Source organism: Lacerta agilis, chromosome 10 (genome assembly GCF_009819535.1).
Source record: "Lacerta agilis isolate rLacAgi1 chromosome 10, rLacAgi1.pri, whole genome shotgun sequence".
Classification (NCBI taxonomy): domain Eukaryota; kingdom Metazoa; phylum Chordata; class Lepidosauria; order Squamata; family Lacertidae; genus Lacerta; species Lacerta agilis.
The window spans coordinates 23,479,643-23,491,795 of record NC_046321.1 but is presented as its reverse complement, the minus strand read 5'-3'; the positions used below and the strand labels follow the sequence as shown (position 1 = coordinate 23,491,795).

At 46.4% G+C, this 12,153-nt stretch overlaps 1 protein-coding gene across 1 annotated transcript; it reads left to right on the top strand.

Moving 5' to 3' along the window:
• Nucleotides 1–3,799: 3,799 nt before the first annotated feature.
• CKAP4 (cytoskeleton associated protein 4) lies at nucleotides 3,800–11,122 on the top strand. The gene is made up of 2 exons (XM_033162136.1): nucleotides 3,800–4,304; nucleotides 8,316–11,122. Exons 1-2 carry the CDS (start codon nucleotides 3,927–3,929, stop codon nucleotides 9,639–9,641), a joined length of 1,704 nt encoding a protein of 567 aa, XP_033018027.1. The 5' UTR covers nucleotides 3,800–3,926; the 3' UTR covers nucleotides 9,642–11,122.
• The last annotated feature ends 1,031 nt before the right edge of the window (nucleotides 11,123–12,153 follow it).

The window sequence follows — 12,153 nt, the reverse complement described above, 5'->3', positions numbered from 1 at the left end:
TATTATCAAGCAAGGTCCATAACTCAAATCGTGGGGAACGAGGAAAGTGGGTCCATAAAGCAGGACTCTTTCCCCCCACCCCCGTAAGGTGAAATGCTGCTTTCCCGGCAGAGGGGAGGGGACTGAGCGGTGTTTACGGAAGGAGAGCCGTGTCCTCAGTTCTCCCTTGGCTGCTGGTGGGTTTCCCTGCCCGCTTCCAGCCGCGGGTCTTGGGCTGCTGCCAGCATTGTGGCCAACGCAGACCTCTCTCTTCTTCGCCATCCCGCGCTCCGTCCGGGCATCGCGAGCCATTGCTGCTTCCAAGCCGGCGCCAAGCAAGAAGGAGCCGCTGCCTATGTGGATACTCTCTTAATATTGCTTTTATCACCGCTCAGACTTCGCCAATCTGGTGCCCGCCAAACGTTTTGGACCATAACTCCCGTCAGCCCCAGCCAGGGCAGCATAGTGACGTAGGAGCGGCGGAGGGCGCCAGTTTGGCAAAGGCTTTCGGATTCTCTACATAAAATAATCGTGAGCTGGTTTGGAATTATCTAAATAAAAACATGTTTTTCGACCGGGGATCAGGGCCAGTCCACCCATGAGACAAGGTTGAGGTGACTGCCTGAGGCGGCAGGATCCATTGGGGCAGCAGATCCCGATACAGCAGACTCTGATGTAGCTCTTCTCACACCTTCTTCCTTGGTGGGGCCCATTTGGGCCGGCCCTATTGGGGATGGACATCAGCCGGATGGGAAAATAAGAATTTGACATAGAAGATCTAACCCCGCCCCCTTATTTTTGCATTCTGCCTTTATTTGATCATGCAGGACAAGGCAGTGTGTGTGGGCTTCCAAAGCAGTCTCCCATCTGACCTACTTAGTTGAAGCTTGGGGTTTCATGTGCCTTCACACCAGTTAGCCCCAATAGCTAAATGTTGAGATGGCATATCACTGAATACCAGCTGTTGGCAGCATTAGGAGTGGATTTGGAGTGGGCCGGGTTCTTTGAAAGGGAGGGTATAGGGTAAAATATCAGAACTTAAAAACGAAATGGTATTTTATTATGGTTATGACAATTGGATATGGACACTGCGATAACGGACAATGTTTTGAAAGATAAACTCTGGGACCATAAGGGAGGGAGGTGCATGAGCAATATGAAAAATTTTGGTTAACATAATGAGAAATTACAGAAGTATTTTGAGGCGGAGGTAGAGAAATGTTCAACAGGTAAAATGATGAGATGGATTTTAAATTAGAGTTTAAAGGTAAATAAAGCTGGAACTATGTAATAATTTAGAAATCAGTAAGAGGGGGACTGAGGAAGTCATCGTAAAGGAATAAAGATTGGAATTTAATTGACTGACCCGGGAGGAGGGTCAGCGTGCTGTGCTTTGGAAAGTATGTGATTAAATGTAAAATGACTTTTGCTACCTCTGTGAGAGGGGGGTTTGGTGCGTATTGCTCCCCTCGGTGGGAGAGGGGGGAGCCAGGAGTGTTTAACCATGTATTATAATGTATTGGCTGTAATTGGTTTTTAATTGGAAAATCTAATAAATTCTTTTTTTAAAAAAGGAGTGGATTTGCTGGAGGAATCTGATCGATTTTTGATGGAAACAGGATGCTAAACTAAATGAACTGGGTTTTTTATTATCAACAATACTTCTTCATGTGTTTCTTCACTCTAAGCATTTCAGTATTACAGAACTGTCACATGTTTTTGTGTGATCCAAGGATGAAATACTTGTTTGGTAACAAAATGTAGTTTGAAAAGGCCCTGCTTCTGGAATGCAGAGTTAAATTTAAACTTAGCACTATGTTGCAGGGAAATACATTTCATACGGAAATTTCTCAATGCATAGTTTCTGCCACTATTAAAAAAAACTAGTTTAGTAAAAAATGTGCACAGAGACTATATTATGCAATCAACAACATGTTTACTGTTATGACCAACCTACTGCTTGTTAGAATCAACTCTGTCATGAGCTTATGACTCCACCTCCTTGGAAGACAGGATGCCAAACTAAGTTATCAGAGTTACCCAAGACTTCAAATACACTCCAGTATCACAGAAGCACCATGTTTCTTCTCCTATTTTCCAATACTGTCTTCTTCTTTAAGTGCACTACTCTTGAGAATAGGTATCTTTCCAAAATAAGAGCATGTTCTATGTTATAAATAAAGTACTGCTCGGATCTTTTTTTGGGGGTGTATTCCAATCTATTTTTCATCAATAAAATTTTCAGTGTGGCCCAGATAAAAAAAATTTGTGAACCGCAGCATCCCATCATATACAAAGTCAGAACAGCCATTAACTCATTTGTCATGTGCTTAATGTTACTAACCAACTGGACCTATATAGTAAAATCTACCTGTTTCTTTGGGAAAGGAGAAATTGGGAAAGGAGTACGACAAGGCCTGAAAATTGGGAAAGGAGTACGACAAGGCTATATATTGTCTCCCTGCTTATTTAACTTATATGCAGAATTCATCATGCGAAAGGCTGGACTGGATGAATCCCAAACCGGAATTAAGATTGCCGGAAAAAATATCAACAACCACAGATATGCTGATGATACTACCTTGATGGCAGAAAGTGAGGAGGAATTAAAGAACCTTTTAATGAGGGTGAAAGAGGAGAGCGCAAAATATGGTCTGAAGCTCAACATCAAAAAAACTAAGATCATGGCCACTGGTCCCATCACCTCCTGGCAAATAGAAGGGGAAGAAATGGAGGCAGAGAGAGATTTCACTTTCTTGGGTTCCATGATCACTGCAGATGGTGACAGCAGTCACGAAATTAGAAGATGCCTGCTTCTTGGGAGAAAAGCAATGACAAACCTAGACAGCATCTTAAAAAGCAAAGACATCACCTTGCTGACAAAGGTCCGTATAGTTAAAGCTATGGTTTTCCCAGCAGTAATGTACGGAAGTGAGAGCTGGACCATAAAGAAGGCTGATCGCCAAAGAATTGATGCTTTTGAATTATGGTGCTGGAGGAGACTCTTGAGAGTCCCATGGACTGCAAGAAGATCAAACCTATCCATTCTCGAAGAAATCAGCCCTGAGTGCTCACTGGAAGGACAGATCCTGAAGTTGAGGCTCCAGTACTTTGGCCACCTCATGAGAAGAGAAGACTCCCTAGAAAAGACCCTGATGTTGGGAAAGATGGAGGGCACAAGGAGAAGGGGACGACAGAGGATGAGATGGTTGGACAGTGTTCTCGAAGCTACTAACATGAGTTTGGCCAAACTGCAAGAGGCAGTGAAGGATAGGCGTGCCTGGCGTGCTCTGGTCCATGGAGTCACGAAGAGTCGGACACGACTGAACGACTGAACAACAACAACACCTGTTTCTTAAAAACAAAAACAAAAAAAACCTTCGGCAAAAGGCCTAGGCCCCGCTAGGCCCTGGGCTGCAGCCCGTATGTAAACCCGGCACTGGTTGTAGGGGGTTGGACTAGATGACCCTCGACATGATCCCTTCCAACTCTATCATTTTGCCAAGGCTCGCGGAACTGAACGGGGGTGGGGAGCAGCAGCAGCACCAAGCACGCCTGGAAACGCGTTCCTGCGATGGTTAGAGACCCTAGCCAAGCTTCTCCTTCGAGCCCAGCCCTCCTCCGCGGTCCTGCTGATTCTTTCCCCTCCTGGTGTGCAGCGTGGCAGCCTCCACGCCTCCCACCTTCTCGGGCGCCTTAGGGAATTCGGGGGGCGGTGCTGGGAGAGGGGCGGGCAGGAAGAAGCGCGCTCGAAGCCCCTGCCCTGCCTCCTTCCTTCCCTCCCTTCCCTCCTTCCTTCGTGCCTCGGATTGAATGGGGGAGGCAGTGTCGAGGCCGCGCTCGCTCCTGCTTTTCTCGCCCGCGCCGTCCAGAGGCACCGACGTTCCACCGCCATCATCATCGGCGAAGTCCGGCGGCTCGCGGCGCCCAGCAGCATCGAGCGCAGCATGTCTTCGGCTAAACAAAGGAGCGGCAAGGGCGGCAGCTCCGCGCCCGGCGACAAGGGAGCCCATTCAAACCTCCCCGATGACGTGGCAAAGAAGCAGCAGCAGCAGCAGCAGCAAAACCAGGCTCACGCCAAGGGGAGCAAAGGAGGAGGGTCGGCTGCTGGAGGGGGCAAAGCCTCCTCGTCGTCGTCGTCCTTCTGCAGCCTGGCCAAAGTCTTCAACTTCCTCTTGTCCCTCGCTCTCATAGCCGCGGCTGCTTTCTCGGGCTACTTTGTCCATCGCCTCTCCGAGGAAGTGAACCTGATCAGCGTCCGACAAGAAGGCTTCGGGAGCCAGCGGGAGGAGTTGGCCCGCGCCTTGGAAGGGGCTGTGCAAAAGGTATTGGGGGAGCAGGGTCACCATAGCAATTCTCCGGCTCTGCATTTTCTTAAAAAAATTTGCGAAGTTGCAAGGGGGTGCGGGGTGCCGTCGGGGTTGGACTTTGGGTCAGAAGTCCAGGGCCCAGCTCTGTATTTTGGAATAAGTGGAGTGATCGACGTCATCCTCTGGAGGTCTCTTCCCCCCAAAGATCATTCAAGACAGAGTCTCACAAATTATGTGTCTCTGCACCCCTGGGCTGAGTGCAGGCCTTGCAATGGTCTCTCCGCCCCCTCCGAGGCCTCTGGTGAATGCGATGGGGTGGAGATGTAAGCGAGGAGGAGGAGGAGAAAGTTGGCCGTGGACCTCCAAACTTTGCAAGGCGACTTGGTTCAGTAGAATGCCTGGCACTTGTGGTGCCCCAGTTGGAGGTGCCAAAAGTTCCTTTGAATGGGATCATGGGGAAAGCTTGGATTGGGAACAGCTTTTGCCAGGGAGTGTTTTTATTCCTTGTGAGGAGAATTCTGGGAGGGAAAGCACTGAGGCCTCAGCAGCCAGTTCCTATCGTCCTGTGGATTTTGTTTGCACCGTGTATACTTTCGGGCCTGTGAAATCCCCATCCTAAATCTGATAATGGGTGCATCCAGTCATCCAGTTTAGCATCTTCCAAAACTTGTATCATGCACGGAGTCTCAAGGCAGTGCAGTTTCGCCTTTCCACCATTTTGCATAACTGTTGCACTTACTCATTTGCACTAAGGATGGCCCCTCGTGCAAGATCCTTGGTATGACTTAGACCACTTCTAGGCCCCCTCCTTCAGTTTTGCCTTGCACCCGTTTTATTTTTTATTTTTATTTCATTAACTTACGAATTGTTTTCCATGAACCATCCCTAAGCACTTAACAATAAAACATCAATAATAAAAACAATTGGAATCCTTATAGAGGCAGGCCAGGATAAGAATCAGGGTGTGGGGAACATTTGGACTTCCAGAGGTTGCTGAACTACAACTTCCGTCATCTCTGTCCATGGGCCAAGCTTGCTGGGACCAATGGCAGTTGTAGTTTGGTAACCTCTGGATGGCTAATGGTTCTCCAGTCCTGACTTAAAAGGAAAGGTATTTTGTAAGTGCTGATCATGTACATGACAGGGGCAGCGCTTGTCTGAGACGTCACGGGAGGGAATTCCAAAGGGTCGGCCCGTTAAAGGGTTGATTCATACATTGTACAGACTGGACCTTCTGATAGGAATGCATCTGCAATGGGTGAGATGATATTTTTGGTAAGGGAAGCCTTTGCCAATCTGGTGTCCACCAGATGTTTTGGGCTATGGCTGCACTGGCTGTTGGGAATTGTAGTCCAAACATCTGGAAGGCACCAAGTGGGCAAAGGCTGGTTAAAAGAAACCTAAGGGGTGGTATCCAACAAAGGAGATCCACTAAGAGGTGCTGGAACAGTTCTGGTGAGTTCTGGCTGAAAAAAAGTAGCAGCATATTGCTTTAAATTTATGGTGTGAATACCTATGTTGGTGTAGCTCCAGTTGTCCTTGGGGTCGGGCTCCTAAAAGTGTTTTGCTGCAAAGTTAAAAGCATTCAATAGAAACCATTTAACTCTGTATTATAGTTAACTATTACCAAGAACGAATTTAGACATGCCCTTGTCAGAGAGTTTACTTTGCCAACTCATGGAGTAAATGCTGGCTGTGAAAGTGGATAGTTTAGTTTTTTGTTTTATTAAAAAATGTCCTCCACATCTACTTCCTACAAAGTAAGGGCGGCTGAAGAAATTTGCATTTCTAAGGCTGATAACATCCATAATGCTCCTAAATTAATGCCTTGTTTTGTGCCAGCATGGCATTCCAAATATTTAGATAGGGAAGTCTGCATTCTGCTGGAGTGACACCTAGTGGGGCCATTATTCTATTGTATTGCTGCTTGTTAAGGGAAGGACCACGATTCCTTGCTACGCACACAGATTCTTGTGAGAAGTGCTCGTAATTGCAGAGAAAGTATGAAACCCAGCAGATTAATCCAACATGGATTGTCGGATTGTTTGGATCTCAGCTTTTTATTTTATTTTTTACTATTCACTTTTTTACTGTTTTACTGGTGGTAGATGGGCAGGCCGGTGGAGATGTTTTAACAGTGGTTTCACATGTCGGCCATGTGCCCCCATCAGCAGTCTGGCTGCTGCATTCTGCACTAGTTGGAGCTTCTGAACCAAGCCCAACGGCAGCCCCATCCAGAGCTCATTGCAGTAATCCAGACTTGAGGGTACCAACAGGGGCGGAGGAAGCCTCCTCGGTACCTGGGGCGGCGACCGGAGGCACCCCTGGGGACGGGGCATCGTGACGTCAGACACAACGTCACTGCGGCTCCGCCCTGGCAGTGGGGAAAAAGCCCTTTTAAAGAAAGCAAAGCAAAGGCAAGCAGCCTACTTGCCTTGGCTTTTCTTTTTTTTAAAGGGCTTTTCTCCCCACTGCCAGGTGGAGCCGCCCACAGGGGCGAGGGGGGCCAACGAGGATGGGGGGGGGTGACACTCCTCCTCCTCGCTGGCCACCCCAGCAGCGGGGAGAAAAGCCCTTTTAAAAAAAGCAAAGTGAAGGCAAGCAGCCTGCTTGACTTGGCTTTCTTATTTTAAAAAGGGCTTTTCTCCCGGCTGCTGGGCGGTGCCCACAGACGTGAGGGGCAGGGCAGGCCAGTGAGGATGGGGTGTCACCCTTGTGACAAGCGTGACACCTCTCCTCCTCGCTGGCCTCCCCGGCAGCGGGGAGAAAAGCCCTTCAATAATTTTAAAAAAAGGAAAGCAGGCGCCGGCGGCTGGCTAAGCCAGCAAGCAAGCCAGCCACCGCACGCTGAGCGATGCTTTCGGCACTGCCGATCGCGGGGGGGCGGTGCCCCCCACCCCAGGGCGCTGCCCGGGGCGGCACGCCCCCCCCCCGCTACGCCGCTGGGTACCAATGCATGGACTACAGCAGTCAGGCTGTCCCTGTCAAGGAACAGCCATAGCTGGTGAACCAGACAGATCTGGTGAAAGGCACTTCCAGGCACATAGGCCATTTCGGCCTCTAGTAAGAGAGAGGTGCCTAGGAGTATTACTGACTGTCGTTGATGCATCATTATTATTTTAGAAGCATTGTGAACCAGTTGCTGTGTGTATTTAATGTGCTTCCCAGCATAGAATCTAGACCAGCGGTTTCTCCAACTTTTTTCTCTGCGCCACACTTTCAGAATAAAAATTTGCTCGTGCCACACCAATTTTTTTATCGATAAGAAATATATTGGAAAACGAAAAGAAATAGCCCCCAGAAGTGCTTGATTTATAACACAGAACACCTCCTTTCTTGCCACACTAGTGTGGGGCACCACACCCTTTGAGAACCACCGATCGATACGTTAGCACCCAATTTATGTGCAGAGACAGATGCATGGGGAGAGTCATCCGCATAGATCTGATTTGCCATTAAATGCAGAAGATTCCTGTCCCTTTTCTGCTATTGTTCAGAATTGCTGTCAGTGGAGGAAGTTAAAGCCTTTTATGCACGTAAATCATGTGCTCTAACGTGGACATATGGCTCCACATCCGATTTCTGAGGCTAGATTCTGGTTCCGCACCTAAGCACTGCAGAGTATAAGATTAGAAAGGATTAGCACCCCAGACAAGACACATTTGGGTAGCTCAGTTGGTTGGAGCATGGTGCTGATAATGCCAAGGTCGCAGGCTCGATCACCTTATGGGACAGCTGCTTATTCCTGCACTGCAGATGGTCCTCAGGCCTCTTCCAACTCTACAATTCTATGATTATTTGAATTGGAAACTTACTCAGTCTAAATTATTGAATCATGGGTGCATCAACACAGGTTTGAGCAGATAAGTGCACTTGAATTCACATTAATTTTCGTCCACTTGCTCTGCTCACTCTGTTCCATTCCACTGCTCATTTCCCCCTATCTGGCTTCCTGTGAGCCTTGTAGAACTTCCTGCAATGCGTGCGCCATGTCTAGAGTTATCTATATGTGCTTTTCTCTTTTAGGTGCAGTCTCTTCAGTCTGCATTTGGAGGTTTCGAATTGACGCTGAAAAATGCTCAGCAGAAGCAAGAAGTCACGGAAAAGGCTGTTAGGCAAGGGGAGGGAGAGATCGCTCGCATTGGTGAGGTTCTTCAGAAACTGCAAAATGAAATTCTGAAAGACCTGTCTGACGGCATCCATGTTGTAAAAGACGCCAGAGAGCGAGATTTCACGTCGCTGGAGAACACTGTGGAAGACAGGCTAACTGAGTTAACTAGGTCGATAAACGACAATATTGCTGAATTCACAGACGTTCAGAAACGGAGCCAAGAGGAAATCAATGAAGTGAAAAAGAAGGTGGCTTCCCTAGGTGAAGCAGAGGTGTACAAACATGAACTTCATGCTTTGAAAGGCGTTGTTGACGAGATGCAAACGTCCATGAAAGCAAAAGAGAAGACTATAGAGTCCTTGAAAAGTATGATAGATTGGATGGAATCGGATGTGTTGTCCGAAGTCAAAGAACTTGTCAATCTCAAGCAGGAGCACGAAAAGTTCAAAGAGGTGGCCGATGCAGAGCACATTTCACTGCAAGCTCTACAGGATAAAGTTCTTAAAGCAGAAGAGGCTATTGGACATCTCCCTGGTGAGCTTGAGAGACTCCGGGAAGATCTCGTGCACATCAAGACTTCTGCCAATGCGCAAGAAGGTGATGCTCTTCCCAGAGACATCGTAGCGACTCTGCAAATGAAGAGTGAAGGATTTGAATCCAGGTTCAGGTCTATAGAAGAGAACCTTGAGGCTTTGAGGTCACCATCTGCACAGCACACTGAAGGGATGGAATCTCTTCTCTCCAAGTATGACAGCAAGCTAGCTGCTTTAGAGGAAGAGCTAGGCTCCATCCAGGGTAATTTAGAGGAAGAGGTGCGTTCAGTGACAGATACCGTAAGGAGCCTTAGTGAATCTCAGCTCTCCATGTACAGTGATGTTGAGGAGCTAAGGAGGAGCGTGAGCGACTTCCCAAACAATGCTGATGCACTTGATAACATCCAGAAACAAGTCCGTGCTCTGCTGGATAAAGAAAAGCCTCAAATGGACGCAGGGCAATCCAGAGATAATCTAGAGGAACTCTCTTCTGTGATAGGTTATGTTGATGAGCTGCGATCTTCTCTCAGCCAGGCTGAATCCGACTTAAAAATGCTCAGGACTGCAGTTGACAGTCTGGTTGCTTACTCTGTGAAAATAGAAACCAACGAGAATGACGTTCAGTCGCTGAAGAGCTCCTTTGAGGATGTAAAGATTGACCTGGACAGGTTGTTTGTGAAAGTAGAAAAGATACATGAAAAGGTTTAGCTACCTAGTGTAGAGCATGTGTAAGTATTGAACTGCAAAACCAAAAATAGTTTTCATAGGCCAAAGAGTTTTGTTGCTGTTGTTGGGGGAAGTGGAATGTTGGTGGGTTTGAAACTAAAATCTATTGGTGCCGTTATAAGAATCGTAACACGTTCTAGTTAGGCCCCCATGATTTTTTTTTTTGTTTCTTTCAGTTGCTAGGACAAATCGTTTTGCTTCTGCTGTTTAATCCACAGTACAAGAGGAGGAAGCCAAATTATGACAACTGTTGCCTTGATCCATTGACAAACATGGGGGCTCTGTATTTGAATGAAGGAAGTAGACTCTAGTGTGCTTGGCGTTGCACATTCAGATCGGCTTCATCCAATCAAATAAAGCAGCTGGTGCATGCAGGAGCCTTGTGCATACAGCTGAGAGTGTGCAGGGCTCTGCTCACTGTTAAGAAGAAAAAAGTTATTGTGTAATCAATCCAATTCAGGATGTGGTCTCCCCGAAATTGGGTTGAGGCTACTTTGCAGGTCTTACAATCAGTATTGCTATTCCAAAGAGCACACATCTTCTGGTGCCAAGGTGGATAAAAAATGGCAATAATGGATAGAATTTAGCCATCAACCAGTCTTGTTGGGACCATTTCTGGATTGAAGGCTGGATTTATTTTCAGTTGTGATACCCTAATTCATTCTGCAGGGAGCTAAGTCAGGGAGATGAAACCAACCAGCTAAATAAAAATGTGCCATTTTGATTGTCATGCCAAAAAGAGCGGGTAGAGAACGCAGAATTGTTTCCACACACACACACACCCCAATTTGTTTTTAACATGTCCTCTGTGCTGCAGCAAAGTATAATATGTATTGCTAAGATCCACACGAAGTGCCTGATCTTATTGTTGACTTCGGTGAAATAGAATTGAACCTCAGCCTGATTTTTTATATATTAAAAAAATTAACTTTGGGTGTGGGCAAATGTTGAAAGAATGAGAAGTATTAAAAACTGTTGTTCATTTTTAAGAACCACTGAACATGGACTGGATCCTTGTTTTACTTCCGTTAGAAAATGTTTGCATTTTTGTTTTTCACTTTTTTAAAAAAATTGTATGTTTAGAAAGGTACCTAATTTTAGGAACAGGCTTTTGGGGTTTTTGGCAGCGTTCTTAAGATCTGCACATAAAGACCTCTTCGCGTACAAAGAGGTTAGCACTTACTTTTGGAAACAGTACAGCACCAGGGTTGATGGAGACAGAGAAGATGTCTGGCCATATCTGATGTTGCCAGCAATGTGTGTATTCAGAAACTGCCTCCAAGGGACCCTAAGCCTTAAAAGCCAAGGAAGATCCACAGTATTGAGGTCAGCTGTTACTTTCCTAAGCTGCTCTTCACCGATTTTTCCTTTTATGAGTCTTGAACAATGGTATAGTTGACTGTGAAATTAACTTTTCCCAGCATCTGTAATGCCTAATAAACAGTTGGAATTTCTGTTAATGTGTATCGCAAACATTTTTTGGGATGCAATACGAAAGTGCTTCTGCAAATTTGTGGAAGGCGGGCATAGCAATTGGTCAGGGACTGGCAGGACGCTGACGAGTGTGCACTGGGAGAAGGGGGGGCTGGAGACTGACACGGGAAGGGGGAGGGATGAACACCCAAAACGAGCAATAAATCATATCCCTTGTATGACCTAAGTATTTTTGCTAACTTTTCAAAGCTGCATGAAAATTCACATTTAAATACACATTCCTAAATGCATTTTCCTCTCCAAATGCGCACTTCTAAATGTATTTTGATAATGCTTTCTTTGGACTGCGAACTGCAGTTCACTGGTTTTTGTGCTTTCTGAACATTGTACGTTCCGGTCTGTCCATTAGTCCAGAGCCGTGGATCAGGCCAGTTCCATCTGAATCGGCACAGCTCAGATTCTTCCAGCCTAGCTTTTGCTTACCAGTGTTTCCAATAGTCAACAGAAATAGCTAAGTGGTTTATATAACCACAATAGAAAATGTTTCTATTTTGCCTGTGCTTTGTTTTTCAGTTCCCTCCACTAGCCCATTTTGCTCCTTCTCATCACATCAATTCATCTCTTTCCTGTCATTATTTAGCCCTGAAGGGGAAGACGGGATGTTCAATGCCCTCCATGTCCCTCATGAAAGAATTCCAGAGCTGAAATGGAATTTTCAAAACATTTTTTGGGCTGCTGTTCAAGGCTTTTCGGCAAATTTGTGCACACATCTGAAAAGGGAAGGTGGATTCCGAATTGGAAGCTCAGCCTGTGAGACTGCACAGTTTCAGAGTCCAGATCTTTATAACTTTGCTGGTTCTTCTCTGCCAGCAAGTGTGCAAACAAATGAATCACAGTTGTGTTTTACGTTTTCCTTCCATTAGATGCTGATCTTGGTAAGCTCAAAAGCATAACTTCTTGACTGAGGACACAATTTTATGCACATATTTTCTCGAGTAAGCTCCACAATTTGCTACTTTCAGCCCAACCTCTGTGCAAAGAGCTGAGTCAGGTGTACATG